General features: G+C 40.7%; 1 protein-coding gene across 1 annotated transcript in view; it reads right to left on the bottom strand.

The window, feature by feature from the left end:
* The window catches only part of Pappa2 (pappalysin 2), a 249125-nt gene that overhangs the window by 62595 nt on the left and 162479 nt on the right, over positions 1–24051 (bottom strand). The window contains exons 14-16 of the mRNA XM_050135420.1: positions 19535–19703; positions 15626–15803; positions 14716–14929 (exon numbers count right to left, since the gene is read on the bottom strand). Coding sequence (XP_049991377.1) covers positions 14716–14929; positions 15626–15803; positions 19535–19703 — 561 coding nt within the window. The remainder of the gene's footprint in view (positions 1–14715; positions 14930–15625; positions 15804–19534; positions 19704–24051) is intronic.

Below are 24051 nucleotides of genomic sequence, written 5' to 3'. Positions count from 1 at the left end.
CCTCATGACGGGACTAGTGCCCTTAGACAAAGGGGCACAAACGCTTCCCTGCCTTGTCTACACTCTTCCCTATGAGGACACAGCAGAAAGGAGAGCATTTGCACACAGGGAAACCTGCCTTCAGAGAAGACATCTACCAATTCTGTCATCAAGAACTGCGAGGCATGAATGCCAGTTAGCTGAGACACTCAGTCTATCGTACTGTTACTGCAACCCCCAAGACCACAGCACCTCTGTGACATGATCTGGATCACTGCTTCTGAGTGTGATCCCACTGATATGGGGATATCGCATACTGGCCTCTCACTCTAATAGGATTATTCTTGGGGGAGGGGGAGGGAGGCATTACTCCTAATGGTCTGCTTCCTTCAGGCAATGTGTGCAAACCAGGAGCCAAGAAACTCTTTGAAGTCATGGTAGGAAGGGATTTGCGTTTCAAGGAATGATAGCTGTAAGCACTGAACCAAATCGTGCAGACAGGTCCTTGTCAAGACAGGATCCAAGACTTCCTGGAAACCTCCTTCCACTTCTTTCTGCATAACATCTGCTCACATCTATCTCCTCTCTGTAGTATCTCTATGCCACTGGGTAAAGGAAGGTAAAGGCGTTGTCTTTTATAGGAAACTAACAGTAGTGACCAAGTAGGTGACCTTCCTGATGTCCATAGAGTAAGAGAGAGACAGCTAAAGACAGAGTAGATTCTGAAGTTTTCAAGCTCTAAGACAACACCCCAACCATTAGACAAACGGGTTTCAGATGAAATTTGTAGGAAAACTTATCACAATCAAGTAAGAGTTCTTTTGAAAACCTAGATACCTGACTATCTGAACTAAATTTCCTGGAACTGGCTGAAAATAGTACCTTCCTTCTCTCCCTGTTCTCCCTCTTGCTTCCGCTCCCCTCCCCTTTTTTTTCTGTAGTACTTTGGATCAAACACAGAGCCTTCTGTATGTCAAACACGAACTCTATCATTGAACTAGATCTCTCAGTCTGACTCTGTATTTTAAAATCCTGCCTGTATTTTTTTAAAATACAATGAGGCTGGCAAATGCCTACGATTTCCTCTCCTTCCCATGCTAGTAAAAGTAAGTCATAAATACAAGAAAAGGAGAGGAAGAACATTCACCTAGGAAGCCTGCAGCCCTCCCATCTGGTCTCGGCTGAGCATCCAGCTTTTTGGCAAGTGTTGTTAGCTGGGTGATCTTGCTCTCTATCCCTTACTTTGTAAATGACATCATGAGGAGCTGGGGTTAGGCTAAGGTTTGTATTTATTTTCTTTCTAACTTCCCCAGACAAATCACCACAATTTCCAAGTTGAAAGGTACCTTTTCCCAATTTCCAGAGCATGTGGTACCCACCTACTGTCAAAACCCCAGCTGTGCCTTTTCTCCTTCTTACACTCCTGCCAGAAATAAAGAGCCTGTAATCAAGACTTGGCTGCACGTTTGATTGATGTTGCTCGAGGCACACACGAATCTACCCCCATTTTTCTACCACCACCGAAGGCTTTTTCAAAAGTCATATTTATGTTCCCTTGGAGAAAAGTAAGAGTATGGTTTCCTGGTCCAAGAGAATTATCATATCTTTGCCAATCCAGAGCATCTGTTGCCTACAGTGGGGAGTCCCTCAGAAATAATATCAACAGAAAGAGATATGGAAGTATGAGGTACTAGTCCGTGCATGGTAAGGACTCTTTTTTTCTTAGTTCTTGGTTACCACATCTCTGCATGTATTCAGACTTCCTCCACACAACGAATGACATCACTATCTACTTTGTTGCTCCAACTTGAAACACAGGAGACATCGTTGGTTGCACTCTCTCAATCTTCTCTTTTCCCCAACCCCATCTGGTCTCACACAATCCATCAGCAAGCCCTGTGAGGTCCTTCACGCAGGTATTCCTGGAGCTTGTCCCAGTTCCTCAGCATCTCTGTAGACCCAAAGCCACTCTCTTATATTTTCAGCTAGATGTTCCACTTTTCTGTGCCCTTTCATACCCTGTCAGCAAGTACTAATTAGAGGAAATTTTCATAAAAATGAATAAATTATGTTGTATCATTTCCTGTGCAAAGCATTTCATTTGTTTCTGGCCACAAAACAAAATATTTGAATTCATTAAAGTCCAAATGCTTTCTATTAGCCTGCAAGGTCCTGTATTACATGACTGCATTCTCTTTGATACCATGCACCCCGCTAGTCATGTTTTTAAATGCACTCATCTACTCTGGCATGAGAATTACAAGTGCAGCATAAGATCGTTGCTGCCACGGGGACTCAGATGCCACTCTTCCACCTTGTGGTGCTGTTCTTCTAATTAAAGCCCTCTCTTCCTATCTTTGAACAGTTTTTATCACCAAGAGAGCCCTCTGTCACTTTAAGAACCAGCATCCTTGCTGCGTTCACAGAGTGCATGCTCTGTAATTATCTTGTTTATTTTCTATCTGTTTATTAATATACTTGCTTCTGTGATGTCTGTTTACTCCTACCGGGGCCTTATTTGCCATGATAGCTTCAATACCCAGCATTATGTCTGGTTCATATTAGGTGTTAATAGGTTTGTGTTCAGGAGGTGTGTGAATATTTACTTTATAGCTGAAATGCCATTAGAAATTCCATTAATTAACTTGGCATTATCACACAGATCAATGTATTGTGATGACCGAACACTAATGCCCATATTGCAATCTGAAAGGACCTATGGTCCTGCAAAGGAGCAGATAAAGGAATTAATTCCTTACTTGTGTATTTGCCACTGACCTATGCTAAATAGGAAATGTAAGCAGAGAAGGCAATTACATTGTTTCTATTACAGAACAACAACCCAAAGTATTAATTGGTTCAATTTTGTTGCATGACACATGCTCAGCTTTCCAAGCTGAATTACATGGACTAGATTCTCTCTTCAGAATACTCTGGGTCCTTACTACCCACAGAGTGGTACCTAGAACAGCAGTATTACAATCAGAATATGGAAGCTTGTTATTAATAAATACAAGGATATATCCCAGATTGACTCAATAAGAATCTAAAGTTCTCCAAGCTATTCCCATGCATTTTAATGTTGGAGAAGAGAAGATCAAGGCCACTTTGAGAGACACAATCTTCAACCCCACCCCAAAGAATATTATAGCAATTCCAAACTCCACACCAGTTTTCATTTTAACAAACTGCAGGCCTGGCTTCTCAAGCCAATATTTTTAAAGGGGAGCAGGCAGACTTCAGCTGTGACCAGTCCACAGCTGATCACAGTTGCTCCGTCCTGTGTAATATCAGACCTCTAGATGTCCTGTCCCAGAGAATAGAACCACTAGTATTGTCCACTTAGATGTATTGGCTTTGGGCAAGTGTTTCTTCTCTGAGAAAGAAACAAACAAGAGTGTCTTTTATTAAGTACTCCCAGGTAAAGTGGAGCCTCTGTCAGCATAAAGATCCTAGTAAAGCCTAGACGTGGATGAACTGTTTATTCTGTATCAAGGCCTGATGCTGTGCTTCTGTTTTTGCTAATAGCTTAGGTTCCCAGGCTTGTAGGTGCAAGAACACCCTCTCTGTGAGCCAGAACATCTTCAAGCTTATGATAACTTCTCCATCCTTTCTCACTAGATCCCTCAGCATTTCTAATTTTTAAATTCAATGGTACTTAATCTTTTCTTCTGTTATGTTTATAGCCCACTTTGCTACATCTGATGGAATTCTTCATGTAGAACATGCTTGGGTTCCCCAAACCTGAGCTGTCTCATGTGATTTAAATCTAAATGCACACAATTATTACAGTTATTCAGATTCCTCATATCTGTTCCCATTGGTGCATGTCTGAAGAACTAGAAATCACACTGAAAGGCGAGGATTAATGAAACCTAAAATATGAAGACATTTAGTAGGAACCTTTGGTCTTTACCATTTTTGCATCATCTACCTGTATATTCATATGTTCATTTCCACATTCATTGGACAATTATTCATTGAGCATCATTATATATATATATATATATGTGGGTATATATATATATACCCACAGCTTGGTATGGTAATAATGCCAGAATAATAATTTACAGGAGCCCTGTCTTGTTCACTGTTCTATTGCTGTGAAGAGACACCATGACCAAGACAACTCATTTAATCGGGTGCTTGCTTACAGTCTCAGAGGCTTAGTTCAGTATCATCATCATAGGGAGCATGGCAGTATACAAGCATACAGACAGACAGGCATTGGAGAAGTAACTGAGACATTCACATTTTGGTTCATAGGGAGAGAGACAGAGAGAGAGAGAGAGAGAGAGAGAGAGAGAGAGAGAGAGAGAGAGAGAGAGAGAGAGAGAGAGAGACAAGACCTTATGTGGGCTTTTGAAACCTCAAAGCCGCCCGCACCCAGTGACACACTTCCTCCAACAAAGCCACACCTCCTTTCAAATTCCATAAAAGAGTTCCACTCCCTGGTGAATAATCATTCAAATATATGAGCCCACAGGTGCCATTATTATTCAAAGTTACAGCCCTAAGAGGAAGCTACCCGGAGCCATGAAGTATATAAGGAAAGAGATTCTTTGAGGTAGGTTTGCTTGCTCCAGAAAGAGATGGATAGGTAGACTAAAGGAGCATGCATGAAAGATCCAAGAGGTATTGATGGAGAGAATCTACAACCACTAATTTACCAAACCAGCATAATTCCCAGTAACAACATATAAGCAGATAAGCATGGTCTTCACCCATCATGAAGGAAACTTCCTTTGCACCAAATAGAAAACCACAACTAAGCAAAATACAAAGTTGTAGAACCCAGTATCTCATCGCTAACCTTTAGGGAACATTGCAGAAGAGAGAAAGAAGATTATAAGAGCCAGAGGAACCAGGAATTTGCTGTGAGATTGGGTATTCTAGTGATATCAGAAGCTGCACCCAAAAACTCTCACCAGCATGACTGCTCCAATATAAACTGAACAACCAGAACATGCCAAATGAGACAGAGAGAAGGCCATGAGGCATGAGCCCTACATAGACAACTGCAGGCAATGGAGGAAGGCTGGGAATGGGAAAGGTAGCCTTTCCCAGGGAAGAGCAAAGAGCACATCTACTAGATGCCCAGTGGCAAATGGTCATCCCTGAAAACATATGTAGATAGTATTATAGAGACTGATCAGATTCTACTCATGAGTGTGGTGTGTGTGTGAGAGAGAGTGTGTGTGTGTGCATGTGTGTGTGTTGTGTATGTGGTGTATATGTGTGTAATAACTATTAGTGAAAAATAAGCCATAAATTTGAAAAAGAATAGTGAGAAGTATTTAGAGGGAGGAAGGGGAAGGAAAAAATATAGTTAAATTATCTCAAAGTAAAAAAAAAATCCCAGAGGTATAAAGATGAATCATTAGTGATTTTGGCTAGTTATAAGAGAAGCATGCCTCCCTCTTTCTTCTTCTCTCTCTCTCCCTCTCCCTCCTTCCCTTCCCCCTCTTTTTCTCCATCTATCCATCTATCCATCCATACATCCCTACATATATACACGTATACATACATAACTCAGATAATGGGGAAAGCCTGCTGAGTCCACGAAGCCTTTTTTTTCAGGAATGATAAAAAAAACTGTATATACTCATTTTTGAAGACAGCTTATCTCATTTATTGCTAATTATTTTCTTATCTTCAAATGTTTCAGTATGAAATCTTCTTCAGACTCCTCCTGGCATCTCTATAGGTCTGCCTCTGTCAGTCTGTCTGTTCAACTACAGACAGGGGTGACAGTAAGTACTCATAATAAACAGGTACTTTCAAAACACGGCCACACCTTTGCCTGGGGCTTCACCTGATGAGCCGCTTTCTGTCACTCTTGCTCCTTCAGAAAGTAAAGGGCTTTTGACAATCCCTTGTCTAGAAGCCATAGCAGCAATAAGATCTGAGTTACTAATGTGTAACATGAGCATCTGGGAAGCCATAGGTACCTGTGGGTTGGAAGGTGGACAGTAATGCCTATGCATGCCACTTGCCTGTTCTATCATGCCTGGATATGGATGAGAGGCAACAGGTAGTTAACACTCTGTGTGTCAGATATTTTTCATGTAAAAAGCAAGAGTTGGAATGCATTGAGATAGGAGACAACTTCCTGAACAGAACGGCAATAGCACAGGCACTAAGGTCGACAATTGATAAAATTCATGAAACTGAAAAGCTTCTGTAAGGCAAAGGACATCAACAACAGTACAAAATGGCAGCCTACAGAATGGGAAAAGATTTTCACCAACTCCACATCTGACAGAGGGCTAATATTGAAAATATGTAAAGAACTCAAAAAACTAGACACCAACAAACCAAATAATCCAATTTTAAAAATAGGGTATCAATTTAAACAGAGAATCTCACATGGCTGAGAAACTCTAAAGAAATGCTCCACATCCTTAGCCATCAGGGAAATGCAAATCAAAATGTCTTTGAGATTCCATCTTACGCCTGTCAGAATGACTAAGATCAAAAACATAAGTGACAGCTCATGCTGGTGAGGATGTGGAGGAAGGAGAACACTCCTCCATTGCTGGTGGGAGTGCAAAATTGTACATCCACTTTGGAAATCAATATGGAGATTCCTCAGAAAATTGAAACTTGATGGGCCTCAAGACCTATTCTACTCCTGGGCATATACCCAAAGGATGCTACATCCTACTAAAAGATATGAACTATGTTCATAGCAACTTTATTTATAATAGCCAGTGTAGCATGAATTCTAATTGAACCGAGTAGAATTCACTCTACAAGTCGGCAATTGGAAACAACCTGTAAGTCCTTTGACCAAAAAATGAATAAAGAAAATGTGGTATATGTACACAATTACTCAGCTGTTAAATAAAAAGATATCATGAAATTTGAAGGCACATGGGTGGAGCTAGAAAAAAATCATCCTAAGTGAGATATTGCAGTCCCGGAAAGACAAACATGGCATATTCTCACCTATAAGTGGGTATAAGTAGTTAAATAAAGAATAACCATGCTACAATCCACAGACCCAGAGAGGCTAAATAACAATGAGAGCTCAAGGGGGGACTTATGGATCTCCCTGTGAAGGGTAAATAGAATTTATTTCACAGGTGGACTGGGACAGGTGGAACAAAAGCAGACGGGATGGGGGCGGAGGAGAGAGGAATGAAAGAGATTACTGGAATTAGTAATTAGAGTGACATTTGGGGGACAATGTAAAAATCTAGTGCAATGGACACTCACTAGAAACTATAAGGGTGACCCTAATGTAGATTCCTGATAATGGGGGATATGAAGCCTGAACCTGCCATCTTCTGTAACCAGGCCAGGTTTCTAGTGCAGGAATTGGGACATCAACCCAGCCACACAACCTTTGACCTTTGTTCTGTCTGCAGGATGTTCTGGGTAAGGGTAGCACAGAACTTGTGGCAGTGGCCAAACAATGACTGGGTCAACGTGAGCCCCATGCCATGAGAGGAAGACCATGCCTGACACTGTGTGGATGCCCAGGAACCAAACGCTGGACAGCCCAGACCTAGGATTGAACCAAACATGACTGACAAAAAAAGAGAAAGGTCAATGAAATGATTCTTAATGATATTCTGCTATACTGTAGCCCAATCATCTTCAGAGAGGCTTTATCCAACAACTGATGGGAACAGATGCAAAGACCCACATCCAAACATTAGCCAGAACCAAGGAAGGAAGGGAGGAATGACTATAGAAGCCAGAGGGGCCAAGGTCATGATAAGAACATGGCCCACAGAATCAACTAAGTGGGGATCATAGAGGCTTACATACCCTGAAGGGTCAATCATTGATTCTATATGGGTCTGGGCTAGGTTTTCTGCTTACACATTATGGATGTGTAGCTGAGTTTTCTTGTGGGACTCCTAACAGTGGGAGTGGCATTGTCTCTGACTCTTTTGACTGCTCTTGGAACCGTTTACCTCCTACTAGATTGCCTCACACAACTTTGATAGGAGGGCATGTGCTTCGTCTTATTGTAACTTGTTATGCCATATTCAATTGATATCCCCAAGGATGCCTTCTCTATTCTGAAAGAAAACAGAGGGGGAATAGGTCTGGAGGAAAGGCGAAAGGAACTGGGAGGAGAGCAGGGAGGTGAAAATTATCAGGATGTAATATATGAGAGAATTTTTTAAAAAAAAAAAAAAGGCAAGAGATGGACAATTCAGTCACAGTGGCATCCAGGATGCACTGAATGATCACTGTCACTAAGTGTGACAGAACGAGTCAAAACAGAGGCTATAGACGCAGATAACTAGTGTTAAAACTGTAGCTTTGGTTCTTAATAAGCCTCTGACCTGAAATCAATTACTTTGCCTCTCTTGTTCTCAGTTTTCCTGTTTGAAAAAAAAAAATGGAGATCACACATTTCTCCCATTATTTGAAGAAACCACGTAACACAACGAAGAGTATCTGCTAAGTGGCCCAAATGACTAGCAAGTGCTAATGACCTAAGTGTGTGTATATGTCCTCAATCCACTCAGTATTCTAACCATACTTAATTCTTCATATTATTGTCCCACCCAGAATCCCCTAGGGGACCATTCATGAATCAGTCTGGCCTGCCCTGACCCCAATTGTTAGAGAACAAGGCAAGGTCACTACCAAAATGCTCACCCACCCAAAGTAAGAATTAGTAGGGCCAGAAAAGCAATCAGGACAAGCCAAAGGCAGATGAGAAACAACCCCGGGGTATGAAGTTGCATGTCGCTGAAAATCTCACTGCTTTATCTGTGAAAAGTAAGCATTGTTTATACTTAGTTTTTGCAATTAATAGAAAAGTTGGCAGTTGATCCAGAACAGCAAACTTTACAGTAAGATGCCCCTTGCCTGGGACTAAGGTCACAGGGACATTTACAAGTCCAGCAAGTATTCTTGTAAGCAAAAGCCGAAGCCTCAGCTGCCAGTCCTGTAAATCCTGAGGCAGGAGTTGGCCCATGCCCAGATGTGTATTTGAGTGGCCAAAGCTTACAGCAGAGGTTCAGTCACTTTGAAGCCAAAAGAAGCTGTAATAAATTAGTTTAAGGCTCACATGATACTACAATGGCAAGAGAATTGAGGATCCTAAGGATAAACTTTGAATGTATTTACTATAAACACTAATTATAAAGCCAGACAGAGACTTAATGGAAAGAAAACAAATTTCTATGTCTTACAGATGCACGAGTGTACACAGAGATTACAGTGCTGTTCTTACTTGAAAAAGTAAAAACAGCTAGCACATGTGTGCGCGCACACACACAAACATACAGAAAGAAAGAGAGAGTTATAACCTATTGTATATGCAATGTTATGATATATTGTTTTATACATCAGATATATTACTGTTTTGAAAGGTTGTAAATCTAGCATATTTAAGGAATTTTAATATTATTTCTCTTCACATTGGCAGTTTATTGGTCAAGTTTTCCTATCACATATCATGGTAGAATAAAATTTGTTGAAGCTCAAGCTATTGGCTCAGAAAGATGTAGAGAGTCAAATATAACTCAAGGTAAGACCTCCATGCCATGCCATGGCCCCTCTTCCTCCAGGCCAGACTGATTTTATGCTACACTAATTTTGAAGTCTGACCAGCACTCTATTACTATTCTGTTTCCACTTACTTTCTCCCACATGCAATTGTACTGTTTTATGCTTCACTTTCATGTCATGAAGCCTGCAGAGAAGGTTCTGGTTAGGGGTGGGAAATGTATAGTTTTAGCTCAACAAACTTTATTTTGGTGTGTGTTTCTTATAAAGATAGGAAAATGCACCTTCCCTCCTGGTTACTGAAGAACTGTCTCTAGAATGACAATTCCAATCTTTTTGGCCTCTCAGCTGTTTTGGGGGGATATAGAAACTATAGAAGGAAAAGAATGGTCACTGATTAAATACCAAACATCTAAAAAACTCCTTGTTAAAAAATAGTATTCTCACTTAACACCTCAGCAGGGCATCTGACTTATCAAGAGTTACTGTGTTAGGGAAACCAGGATGTTGGTGGTCGTAGTGATGACAGCGATGATGATAGGTGGTAGAAATAATGATGACAGTGGAGATGACAGTCATGATGGTAGACGTGATAGTCACAACAGTGGTGGTGGTGGTGGTGGTTATAATGGTGGCTGTAATGATGGTGGTAATAGTTGGTCCAGTGGTGACCATGGTAACAGAGAAGCTGTGGGAGTAGTGATTAATGAGTGCAAATAGCAGAAGGCATTGCTAAGCCAGGAAAATATAACTAGAAACCGTGTCAGCTTTTTGTCTTTAATCACATTTCATCTTTGCAAGACTTGCCTATGCTCCTATTGATTCTATCTTGTGATTTAGAATAGTGATAGTCTACTCTAACAATTAGTAGGGTGGTACCCTGTTCAAGAAAAAAAAAAACTACTAAGCAAGCAGAGTTGCCATTCAAGATTAAGTCTCACCAAGCCCACGCCCTGTCATGAGGTAAAACTTGACTGCAGAAACATCTTTTAGTAGTTTTGACTCAATTATCTTCTTTAACACTCTTAGGGTTCTCACAAGTCTACAAATCTAAAGAGGAAAATATTTTAGCATTCCATTTTCAAGTGACATCTACACCCAGTCCTGTGGGTTGTGAATGAGGAAAGACCAACCAAACCCAGCTAACAATGATTTGATGTGGGATTCCCCTCTATATGCTGTAAATATGTTTTATTACATTGGTTAATAAAGAAGCCGTTTAAGCTTTGGCTGTTCGATCAGACTAAGTTCTTTGGGAATTACTGTAAGATTACCCAAAGTATTTTCTACTAAATTCATGTAGTACAATTACTTGTGTTTATAATAATCCTTGAATTTTTGGTATTAACAAACTATATGTTACTTTTCTTGATGGTAGTATACCAAGGTCTTAGCCCGTCATATTTGCTCTAATGACAGGAAATAGAATGCAAACTTTTAGCACTAGAAATAACTTAGAAGTTTATTTTACAAACATAAAAAAAGAGACCAGAAAAAATGAAGGTATTTGCTCATGATTAAAAATATTGGGCCAGACCATAGTGTTAAGATGGCTTTAATCTCAATGTGGCCATTTATTGGCCAAATGATCACATAACTTTTAGTCTGTTTCGTTTTTGTAATGGGAGCTAATAATATACAACATATACATATAATAAATAATAATATGTAATATATCTAATGCATATATAAACATATATAAAAGTTTATATACTACATTAACACAAGACATTGTACTAGCATTTCATAATAAAATATATTATTGTCATGAGAAATATATGGAGTTAAGTAGCCAAAATTCTTAGTTCTCATAGCACATAGCAAGGAATCATTATCACCTCCATGGTTCTTATCCAAACAACATAAGAGTTTCCTGGACTTAACTGTTTCATTTGCTGTTATATCAAGTGGTTGGTCCTCCTTTGTATATAGAGAAGGCTCAAATACATACCTAGTTTCTACCTCCCCTCAGGTTCTTCCCACAGGTTAGACTGGACAATGCACCATTGAAGGTGTTCACTACCACCCAACATAAGCAATCATAATGTGAGGCCTACAGTCTCTGTCTTCAGTTGTGTTTGTAGAATATTTGTGTGTGTGTGTGTGTGTGTGTGTGTGTGCACTTTGGAAAAGTTAAAATCATGAGAAATACTCACATAGGATAACTATTTACTACTACTTTGAGAAGATCTGACTTCTACACTACCTTATGGATATATGTTGATGAATGATGGATAAGAGAGACTGTCAAGAAAAGTTAGAAGGCCAGAATGATCTAAAATTAAGTTAATTAGGACCTCTAATGAGGTTAACCTAACCTTCACACAGAAGGATGATAATGTGTAATAAGAAAAAAGCGCCCATGGGAGTAAAAGAGAAAGGAGACTATAATATGGTCTTTGGTTAAAATATAATGCAGACACATTTATTTTAGCTTTCCTGGAAGTCACGTTAATGAAATAGCAGAGAAGTGATTAATGGTGGTATGCAGGTGGAAGAAATGGCTAGGCAAAGATGAAAAGAGTATAAAATTGTGTGGATTATCCACTGCGAAAGGGTGATAAGTCCTAAAACTTTGTAATCATTACTGATTCATGGGATTACAATTCTGTTTATATTTTCTCTATTATCTTTAAAAATAAGTAATATAAAAATTATATGCAAAAGTCCACCATGTAAAAGGACAATATTTTTTTAAGATATGGGTTGTTCATCTACTTATTCATTGCCAAAATTCCACTGTGCATATTGTTCTAACAAGGGCAACGTTTCTCATAGGTTAGTGCACAATGAATACAAAATGAAATCAAGGAAATTTTCAAAATTCTAGTGCCTAGATCACACACACAGAAATTCTAGTATATAAATGTGCCTTGATTTAGGTGGAGGCAAATTGTTAATAACTTGCTGTTAATTGACTAATGGGACAGCACAAGACACCACAGAGTCCTATGTGCTGTACAGGCTTCAGGGTCCACCAGCATCACAGGGCAGAGAGATGTGCAGATTCCAAATGATTTAATGTAGACTGTCCTTTGTGCTTTTAGGTCTTTGGAGGACCAGGCAGAGGGAAGAAACTGGGGAAGGAAACTGAGAAGAGACAGAAAGAAAGAAGAAAAATCGGGGCAAGAGGTCAATGGAGCTGAAAAAGAAGGGTTTTAGGAAACAGTGTGTGGTTATTGTGTCCTAACATGAAACCTGCTAAATCTTTAGAAGTGTTTAATATTTTTTTTGTTTGTTGCCTTTGTTTTTATTTTGGCCTTTTTGTCTTATTTTTCTTTGCTATTTGTAGAACTCATGTAATATTGGTCAGGATGCCTTTGAACTTACTACGTAGCTAAGGATGGCTTTGAACTCCTGATCATCTGGCCTTCACCTCACAAGTACTGGAGATGTCAGGAAAGTGCTACTATCCATGGTTTTTGATTCTGTCTTTGAGGTGTCACTGCCCAGGTATGGTGTCTGGGACTTTATTATTAAATAACAAGGCACAAAGCGAGCAGAATGGAGTGAAATTACATCGGAGGGGGAGTCCAGAAGCCAGAGTCAGCCCCTGAGTGTGTTTCTTTTGTACGAACATATCTCACACAATCAAAAAGGGAATACATTCAGCTGAAATTTATATAGTTGTTTCTTTCTTTAAAAAATAATAACAGACCAGCACCTGGGAGACTGAGGCGGAAGGATTGCTCTGAGTTCAAAGTAAGCCTGGGCTATAGAGTATGACCTTGTCTCAAAAACCCAAAGCAAAATAAATGAATAAGAAATATGAAGCAACACTTAGCGTAGTATATGCATTGAACTTCATAACATATAGAATTTTTCAGTACATTGTCCAAACAAGGCCATAGAAATGATGCATCCCCTTCCCATTGTGAATACAAAACTGAAGACGTGTGGATACACTAGATTGCTCACTACCATGCAAACCTGAGTCCTCCAGCATCTGTGCCCAATTGCCCCCGCCCCACCCCGACACTACTTCATACCACTACGTAAAATCACCCTGTGTGTATTTTCTTGGAGTTGTGTTTCCTGCCTGTTTTTCTCAGTTCCTTCTCTTCTGAAGTGTGCGTCCTCAGAAGAATTTTAGGGCCCCATCTGTCCAGCTTTGGGCTTCTTCCACACGAGAAAAAAACAGGCGGACACAGTTCACTGGGTAAACACAAGTGGTGGGTGACAGTGATTTACGCTCACCTTGCACACTTCTGATTACCAATTCGTCGCCTGCTATATAAACAGGTGTAAACTAAGATTTAATCAGTTTACACAGCATGGTAAATAATTTAATCTCTCCTTAGCAGGGTGCTTGCAAACGTAAATGTTCAAGACCAAACTGATGGTGACGTTCTGGTCTAAGTGTCCACTTTCTCAGCCAGAAAAACTGCGCCCACAGATGCGTCTCAAGTACCCCTGCCCAGGGATAGGAATGTGGGAGGCAGAAAATCCAGGATCCCCCACGGAAACCTCATTTTCCCGACATAAAGCTTAGCTCGGAGCTCAGAGAAATGGCTGCCGTCTCTCATCCTTTAACTCTCCCATCCTCAAATGTTCTGTTCTTTCTTCTCCATTGAACACGTCAGCCATCTCTCCGCTCTTTCGTCATTCCTGAGCTCATTGTCCTGCCACCCTCACACAAAGCTCCTGGAAGAAGAAGCAGAATGATGGAAATAGCAATAGAGATAGCTAAAGGTGTCGCATTCTGTTAAAAAAAAAAAACTTACTAAGTCTTGTTTAATGCGTACTCGCTCAAGAAGCCCCTTTATCAATTCTGTAAGTGGTTGTTTGTTATCCCATTTTCCAGTTAAGATAATTGAGGCAGAGAATGAAACTCTCCACACACGATATATGTAATAAACACTCCAGGCCTCAGCTAGGTTCATCTCCACAGGCCTCAGCTTTGAGTCATCCTAATAAAATTGTGCAGACATTGAGCTGGGCTCTGACAGCCTAAATAATATTCAGGAGGCTCATCATTTTAACTCTAAGGAAAATGAGAAGCCAGTTTCCCCCACAAAAGCACCTACATGAGCCTATGGAATCTCTCATGGGAGACAGTGCTTTTATAGGAAACACCTGGACCCCGGTCTGCCTTGATGGAAGAGTATGTCTGTGTAGGTACAGAGAAATTACACAGAAAAAAATGAACACAATAAACAGTGGGTATGGCAGAAAGAAAGGATCTGCAATTTTCCATGAGGGAACAGAGCAGGGCACAAGGCAAGGAAACTATAATATCAAATCCATGACACTTACTTCCTTCCTTGGCTCCCTGCGCTCTCCATCACATAGTAGCCCGGCTTGCACTCATATCTGCAGATGGTGCCCACATCATGGCTGCCCTCTAGGCAACGTGGCAGAAGCAAATTGGCATTTGGAATAACTGGAGGAGCATCACATTCCAACTTGCAGTAGACTTCAGGGAGAGACCAGAGTCCATCTTCCAGACAGGTCAGCCACGGGCTCAGTCCTGACTCCAGGAAAGAGAATCATGTGATGCTCAGAACAGAGAGTACATGGACAAAGAACAAAAACCTAGGTAATGAACAGATGCAGTGACTCTCAAGTGCCATTATTCTTTGTTGAGCAGTGTCTCTAAAATCTCCCATCAAATGCTGACCCATGGTCCGCCTAGGCCATGAGTCACTGTGTGGTATCCTGAAGGCTGAGAGGTCTAGACAAAGAGCATGTGGTGGTCATTTAGAGCCTGGTCCAGCACCTCTTCATCTCAAGTAGCCACAGCCACAACCTGGGATACATCGTGTTACTGTGTTCTCCTAATTTACAAAATAAAAGAAAGCATATCTACTACAGGATGTCTGTGGGCATTAAAAATTAACAGCATGTACCTCTGTTGTTAATGTTATCAGGACAATTATGCTTATTGGCTTTATTCTGAGAACGCACATAAAAACAAGAAACAAAGACTAAATTTCATTCATTATTAATGACACCCAAATCTAGGACATCTGTACACATTTCAGGAACAATAACAACAACAACAGCAAAAATCGTGGTATCTGAGGGGATTTTGCGTTATCTGAAGAGGATGTCAGAGAATAGCAATTTCGAAGCAAACACGAGTGAAAGAACAGTACAAAAGTCCCCCTACAGAGTGAGGGAATGAAAGGGCTCACATTCAGTTCCCTCGTTGGCCCAACGATACCTTGGAGTTTGGCTGGTGGGACACACGAGATGGAACAGCGTTTCAGGAAGTCAGTACCCTCAGAGCAAGAGAAGTTTGCATAGTTCACCAAGGATGCTTCGGGGACACCACAGTCAACGCGCACGCAGTTCACATCCTTGTCCCAGTAGCCCGAGGAACAAGTGAGAAGAATCTCTCTCTAGAAACAGAATTTCCTTCTGTCAACATCACATAGAATGACTATCAATCAGATTTGCTTCCTGGCTTTGGAATAGTCCCAGTGGTCATTTGTGTGACCATTCTGCCTTTGTCCTTTCCTGTGACTCACTGCTTGTGCAGGGGATGCTGATGGGGAGAGCCTGTTTGTACCAGGAAGTCACTGGGGCACTGCTCTCCAAGCCATGTCTCTGGGCTGTCCTTTCCTCAATTTGACCTATCTCTTTTCAGTCTCTATCCAGCCTGCCCTAGAACCAGGACCTCAGGCCTCTTACTGATGCTTGAATGCTTGCCCTAGGACCTGGGGACAAACTGGAGAGGATAAGAGAAAAAAAAGTCATAGGGGCTTATTCTCCCTGTCCCTCCCTGAAGGGTTGGCTTGGCTGCAGACTGACTCATCCAGTGGCTGTCTTCTCTCCCTTGTTCTGGTCTTTGATCCTGTAAAATCTGCCATTCAGCAGACCCAACCTTTCAGGCTTATGGGTGAGAGCAGAGCCCCATCACTCTGGGCTACTACACATGGCACAGTACATGCTTCTTTCCTGCCTACAGCGTTTAAAGACATCTGTTTATAAACTTCTCTTATATTATCTACTTTGGAGCAAGGTGCCATGAATCCAACACTAGACTGAGCTACAGAATAAGATCTTCTCTCAAGGGCTGGAGAGATGGCTCAGTGGTTAAGAGCATTGCCTGCTCTTCCAAAGGTCCTGAGTTCAATTCCCAGCAACCACATGGTGGCTCACAACCATCTGTAATGAGGTATAGTGTCCTCTTCTGGCCTGCAGGCATATATACAGACAGAATATTGTATACATAATAAATAAATAAATAGATAGATAGATAAATAAATAAATAAAAAAGATCTTCTCTCAAAAACTCAAAGTAAAATAACACGAAATAAAGGGTAACACCTTGCATAGTATATACACTGAATTTCATAAATGATAAAAATACTTTTAGTACACTGCTTAACTTTCATACACAAAATAATCCTTTCCATTTTGGATACAAACACTAAAACACATGGATGTTGATAGATTGCTCATTATTTATTGCAAAGAAGTTAGATAGCAACTGTTTCCTACTGGCACCCTTACTAATAAACATACTGATTGATGCTAAAAATAACCACCTGTGTCAAGAATAGTGCACGGCACCTAAGAGAGTTAATACACACAGGTGCTTCTATCCAACCTGTGGTAACTGGGAGTAAGTCTAGCCATGTTCCCAAACTTGCCATTTCAGTGGGCAGGCCTAGAGTGCATTGCCTTTATATAAATGAGAAAATATGCATGGAGTACCCAGAAGGGCCTGGTCCTGCACCAACAAGATGCTTTCCAGAGGAGGAAAGTCTAAGAGGGGAGCAAATCTCTGAGTCAGTGGATAACAACAAAAGGGAAAAGAGAAGCTCACAGATGCTAGCAATGCATTTTAATTTGGTCTACTATAGTCTGACAGCCTTTGGTGATGATTTGAGAGAATATATAAAGAAAATAAATTAGAAATAAGAGAAATAGAAAACATTGCAGGAGAAAGCAGTAACTCTGGAGAAACGAAAGCTTATCGTCAGGTGTTGTAGGAGTAGGGAGGGCAGTACCCAAGGATCCAGCAAGAGGGACAGCTACCCTCAGGCAAAAAATAAAAATTCCAAACAAACAAACAAACCAAAACAACAACAACAACAAACCCTTGACATGAGTACAGGACTTTTTTTTTTCTTACTTTTGAACCGCTCAGGGGAGATGGGAGAAGGCATCCAGCCAGGTATGAGATGAGCAGGCACTTAGTGACTGTGAAACTCGTGGCTTATTTGGAAAAAACAAGCATCTGGCCATGGGGATAAAGATCAAAGACAGCAGAAGCATTTCTATGATGAAACTGCAGTTGTCCCATCAGGTGACCACACTGGCACACAAGCCAAAGGTCCAATGACGGCTGAAGGCACCTATCACCCCTGACACTACATCTCAGCTTAGTGCTTTTCTCTGCTTCCCAGTGTGCTCCTGTTGCCAGCCAGAAGGATCCAAGTCAAAGCCAGACACATTTTTTCTATTTAGCTTCAGTTCTCATGTCAACAGAAAGCAAATATCCCCACTGTCTTGTGATCATGAGCCTGGATTGTACAATTTCCTGCATGGGGCCAGAGTCGGGTGACAGTGGCTGGTCAGCTGCAGGGCGCCATTGCTAACTCCACCATGTGTTTGGCAAATACGATCTCCCATCCTCCTTCTAACCAGGTTCTTCTCACACTTAGCACAGTTGGGAGGTCTGGTTCAAACTGCAGCAAACCACTAATCATTTAAAGACTGTCTCTAAACTCCATGTGTAATGCCTGGCTTTTCTCTTGGCTTTTTGAGTATTGCCCATTTTGTTTTAAATTTGTCCAACTTTAATGCGTGACAAACACAGCCTTTCTTCTCTGCTCTTCTTGACCTACCACATACATGTATTTAGTTCCTAACTTGTTGAGTTATTTCTGCTGCGTTTTCAGCATGAAGTATCTTTGCCTGAGTTAAAAAACAGGTGATAGGAGATCTTTCTAAACAAGGAATTTGATGCCTCAAGCTTCATTAAAACTGTCTCTGTATAGGTGATTTCATGAGACCTTCTCAAATTCATAACTGTGTCTTTAAATTCTGACCATGTCTAAGAAAGTGAAATTCTTCCATGGGTTCACAAGCTGTTAAGGAATCAATCGGTAGAAAACTGAAATATTACCATTTTGCAAACAATTAGTGCCTGACTAGCAATGGTGTGCTTATTCTTTTTCCACTATCATGCATATTTCTGTCTCTCCCTTCAAGCATAAGTGTAGTTTACCTTGTATATACTTCCACTATCTCATGATGTGATCCTGTTTCCCAATGGTTGTTTATACTTAAAACTCCCCTGCTGAGTGCTGCAAACTTTCTCCAGGGGAGATGTGAAACTAATACAAGAAGCTTAGCTATGAGAGCACCCAACGCCTATCATTCCACCTAAAGCCTAAAAGAATGCTCATCATCCATTGTAATAACTCAACAAGTTCGATACTTTTGTTTGGAATACTTGCAAATGCAGAAGCAAATTTAAAGGGCTTATTTTATTTTGGTTGTTCTAACTGTTGTACATCTAAAAGATCATGAAGGCAAAAATTTTGCCTAGGTCTGTCTCTTGAACCATGCTCTTCACTAACACATTCTACTATCTCCAGGCGACCCAAAAACCTGGAAATGCTGCAGTTGAAATGTGGGGTGGGGTATATAAAAACTCAGAACCATGATGCAATCCTGCCTTGGTTGCAGATTTAATGGTTTGGGGTGCAATTTTGTTATATTCCTCCCACAATCCTGGAAGGGAATCGGGAAAGCAGGAGGCTGACATTGAACCTCAGACAAGTTGATGGCAATCGGTTTTGCTATGAATTATGAGCAAGTCGACTTTGAGACTTTGTCATCTGTGAAGAAGACAAATTGAGGGAACACTGAATAAGCACTCAAATCTACTGTCCATACAGTGGATACATTAACACCTTAACAAATCAGTTTCATATGTTTGGACACCTTAAATTTGGTATTGCCAAGTTTCCCTTTGCTTTCATGGAGATCACAGTTTTTGTTCTTGAGGATTTAAGAATTCCCACCCTTCCTAGTCTAACAAGAAAGAAGAGGATAGAGAGCTTCCCGCCCTAGGAACTCTTTCCTTCCTTCTGATCCTCAGCTTTCAACTCACCTGCATGTTCCTGATGTACTGCCCACTGCTGGTCTGAAGTACATACCCCCTTTGACAAGTGATGGCACACTTCATGTGACCTGGGCCACTGGAGGTACAATTTACCATGTCTGCATGGTCAAGTTGCAATGGTGTACATCCCTGTTCTCCACATGGTCTTTGGGCACAGCTGGAGACAACAGAAATGGAAACATCTTAGGGTAAACCTAAATGACAACAATATACATATCTGAACAATACACCTACACAGCGGGATGATTTTCTTCATAGTCTAAGTGTGACTCATCACTTCCTTCCATCTGCCTATGAACTATGAGCCATGATAAACTTAAAATAGGACAGCTAACTTTCTGTGGCCCTTCTAGGGGAGAGAGTCATGATGGGGTGAGGTAGACAATGGGTTCCCAAGGTTCTAGATACGCTCAGAAATGAATTGATCTAGGAATGATGCTCAAAACATTAAATAGCAACATTTCTAGGTCCTAAGCAATCAGAATAAACCCAGAACAAATCTCAAAAATTGATCCTGGAGACCCCTGGTTTCATCAGGCATTGGTCCTTTAGATAACTAATCACAAGAAAGTCCCAGAGTGACTGTGTGAAGGGGTTGAGTGTCTGAGATCACAGACTGGTTGACATGAAATATTTTGACTATGGGTACATACCACTGAAGAGTGGTACAGGCTAAGGAAACCTACCAGTATGAATTGAAAACCCATCACGTGCCAGACACTCTCCTTACCAGAGAATTGCTTCTTAGAACAGTAGCCAGAGAGATACATAAACTCTCCCCAGGGTTCAAGGCGATTGTAGAACCTGGACTATAATAGGAGCAATGATGAAGAGGCAGTAGGACAAGGAGAGTATAGCCTCCAGACATAGAGGAAACACATTTAACGAAAACATTACCTCCAGAATTCAGTGCTGGCTCCAGAATTTAATACTTGAATGATACAGAGTGAGGAATTCACACCCTGATGTTTCAGTTTCTTCCCTTATAGGAGATTTATAGGCTACACACTTTACAAGGTTGATAGTGTTCCCAGGTCAACCCCTTTGCTGTCCCACTGCCAAAGGGCCAATCCCATCTCAGTATCTGTTTCTTATCAGACTCCCTTTTTTTCATTTCTCTCACTTCCACACTTTTTTCAGTTAAATGAAATTTCTGAAAGTCCTTCCTTTTCCAAAAAGCAACTCTCCCCCATTTACTTTCTTCCTTCAAATCTCTTGTGAAAGTATAAAAATAACTGCCTTCTAATAACTTATTTGACCTTGTTATACATGCACTTTCTTGTTCTTAAGTTGCTTAGTTACTTATCCATTTACCCACAAAACAATTATCTGAGTGTGTCCTTGATCTCACAACTGGACTTTGAAGTTCTTGAAGAGCAATACTTATTCTTGCCCAATTTTAAATAACCATATTCTTGACTATAGTAACCACAATGAAAACTTACTTTATTAAATTTGTTCCTATTTCAGATAACAAAGCTAATCAATGTTACTAAAATGTAAAATGTATTAAATCACATAAAAGAAAATTATCCTATTATGATTCAACCATTCTGTCCCAATCACTCAATCACTCATTCACCAATAAACACAAAGTATAGTAGTCCCCAAGACCTTAGCATAACTGATGCCATTATAGAGGAACCATTCTGACCAGCATGTAGACCACTAACACTTGCTCCAACAGGGATAAAGACCTAAAACATCCAAGACCTAGTTCATAATACCAGGATCTAGACAAGTTCCTAAATGGACTGACCTTACTTTTTGGCTTCTATAGTTTTACTTCTCACTGACTTTCTTGCTAACAAATATGTATCAACTAGGACATTTTTTTTTGTACATAAAAGACAAGGAATGATGCCGGATGGTGGTGATGCATGCCTTTAATCCCAGCGCTCGGGAGGCAGAGGCAGGCAGATCTCTGTGAGTTCGAGGCCAGCCTGGTCTACAAGAACTAGTTCCAGGACAGGAACCAAAAAGCTATGGTGAAACCCTGTCTCGAAAATTCAAAAAAAAAAAAAAAAGACAAGGAATGATAAGATCAGGGCTGTATGATTTGAGCAAGTTCCCCATGCAGCCAACAGTTGGTAAAACAGACTTTCTATTCGGCAAGAGTATCTGTGCTCCAGTGGAATTATCTCACAACAGCATCAACAAAGAATATTTTTTTTCATGGCATTGGACTGCACACGGGTGGTTTCACAAAGACAAAGTCTCTAGTGAGAGAAACTAACATTATATTTTCTTACTCTTGATGTTCTTGCCAGCAGTGACAATCATTAGAGAAAGTAGCTATCATCATCACCAATGATGAGCTCTACTTGTCCTTGGTTTGTAATAGTGGTTGATGACTTTATCAAATAATTAGATAAAAGTGTAAGGATGTAGAAAACGAAGTGCCATTAAATATGTACATAGGTCCAACTGTATTTGAGACTTGGTTCCAAAAGCAGTAGTAGCCCCTAAAAGAGGCAGTTTTGATCTGACTGTGATAAATGATGTCCCTAATGGATAGGATTTAAGCATTATTCCGTTGACTCTCATTTCTTTTGTGCATGCCTGAGATGGTAGAAAAAGTGGAGATGCATGATGGGAAGGGATCTTTTTGCTATCTTATCCCGTAGTTATTCTCTAGATGATATAACATCCATGCAACCCAAAGAAATAGAAGAAAACATAAGCTGAGAAAATCAGGATCATTAATGAGTCTGTGTGAATTCCCCAGATCCAATGCTGACCACAGGGTATGCGATATAAGGAATGAGCCTGTGTCTGAGTCTTTACTCAACATCTTGACCATCCATAGGATGATCTCAGAATATGTCCTCTATAATATCAAAGAACTTCCAATCCATATATGCTACATGTTATTCATCTCCAAACCACTGTATCTTCCTCAGCATGTTGAGCAGGACGGGCTTGAAAAGGGTCTTTAACTCTGTGTAATGTCAGCTGATTGCCAAGGAACTTGTATGAAAGGGCAGACACTATTAAAGTGACTTTATGCGATGAGCCCACATCATCATGAAGGACAAGCACCGAAAGCTAGCACCGTGCGTGAGTTTTTTTTCCATCAATATGGCTAGGACCACATTTCTTGTTGGTGTTATGGGCATCTAGCACCAGGAGTGTATCCAGAATTTTCATCAGAGCAGAGGACAAGGAACACACAAAAGGGAAAGGTGTCATGAAGTAAGACCATGAGTGGGGGGCGGGGGAGCAAACCCAAACCTGTTTATGAAGTGAGAAACGGTTTCGTGGCAGCTGCTGCAAATTCCTTCACTAGCTTATATTTCCATTTACTTCCTTTTAAAAGAATTTGTTTTATGAGGATGGTGTTTGTCAGGTCGTTAGCTTCTGATGGCATCTGGTACCAATTGTGGACTTGTCTCCCTTGCACCCCAATCCCAAACCCTCTTTGGGGTTTCTCTTCCACTACAAACACTGCCTTCTGAGTGAGTTTGTTGTCTTCACTATTATCACACCTTGTTACATTCTCCTTTCTCCTAATGTGACCTTGCTTCTTGTAGCATGAAGACAGTGCTAATAGCTCAAATAGCTCATCTTAAAAAGTCTCAAATGCTTTCTTCTGTTGGTCTCTGGAAAAGGTTGGTGTAGGTGGCAAAAGTGATGCTTTGCAATGAAGTGAGGCTGGGAAGGCAGGAGATGATATTTATCTTGGTTTGACATACAAGGAAACTAAAGCTATTTGGAGACTGGCTAGAGGCCACACATAGAATCAGAGGAAAATTTCATCCCCTAGGCCTCCTTCCTAGACCAACTTAGACCATGAGGCCTTAAGGATGAGGTTGTACTCCTGCTATTTTCTGTCCAATCAGGAAAGAGTAGCACTGACTCCATGAACCAAAGGCTTCCGTAGTAGGGTAATAGGTGGGATGCATAGAATATTTATTGGTTCATTTGAGTTTTGAACAGTAGTTTTTCAAATGTGGTAAATGAAGACAGCAGCGTTTGTCCGGGTGCTGTCTGCAAAAATCCCCTAAGTATGCTTCCCCACTGGCAATGTCTCCTTTCTCTCCTAGCTACTTCTTTTTCAGATCTCTCTATACCTCATCACAGTGTCTTCTCAGGCAGGGATATGATGAGATCAGCCAAATGTAAGTTTTAAGTCAAATGATTTAATTTTTCAAGATTGAATTTCAAGTCAATGGGTCCTTAGAAATCACACCATGGACATGGCCACCTACTCATTATTCTAGCTTTATTTTATTGTTTCTCTCTCTCTCTCCATTTTCTGAGAAGCCACTACATCTTTCATCTGGTTATGATTCTAAAAACCATTATGTTGAAAGAACTGAAACGAAGATATTGGATTCAGGAATCCCAGTTAAAGGAACCAGTTTAACCCCAGTCTACCTTCTTGTTGGACAGAATTAACTCCAAAGCCCTCCACACTCTGCCCAAACAATCTCCCACTATATCATTTTTCCTCCAGTGACTGGTCATGCAAATGATGCCCCGGGGTGAGAAACCTCTGCTAC

Source organism: Alexandromys fortis, unplaced genomic scaffold, assembly GCF_014885135.2.
Source record: "Alexandromys fortis isolate MF-2015 unplaced genomic scaffold, M_Fortis_MF-2015_v1.1 scaffold_21, whole genome shotgun sequence".
NCBI classification, from domain to species: domain Eukaryota; kingdom Metazoa; phylum Chordata; class Mammalia; order Rodentia; family Cricetidae; genus Alexandromys; species Alexandromys fortis.
Note: the sequence above shows the minus strand (reverse complement) of the source record. Positions and strands in the feature narration are given on the sequence as shown.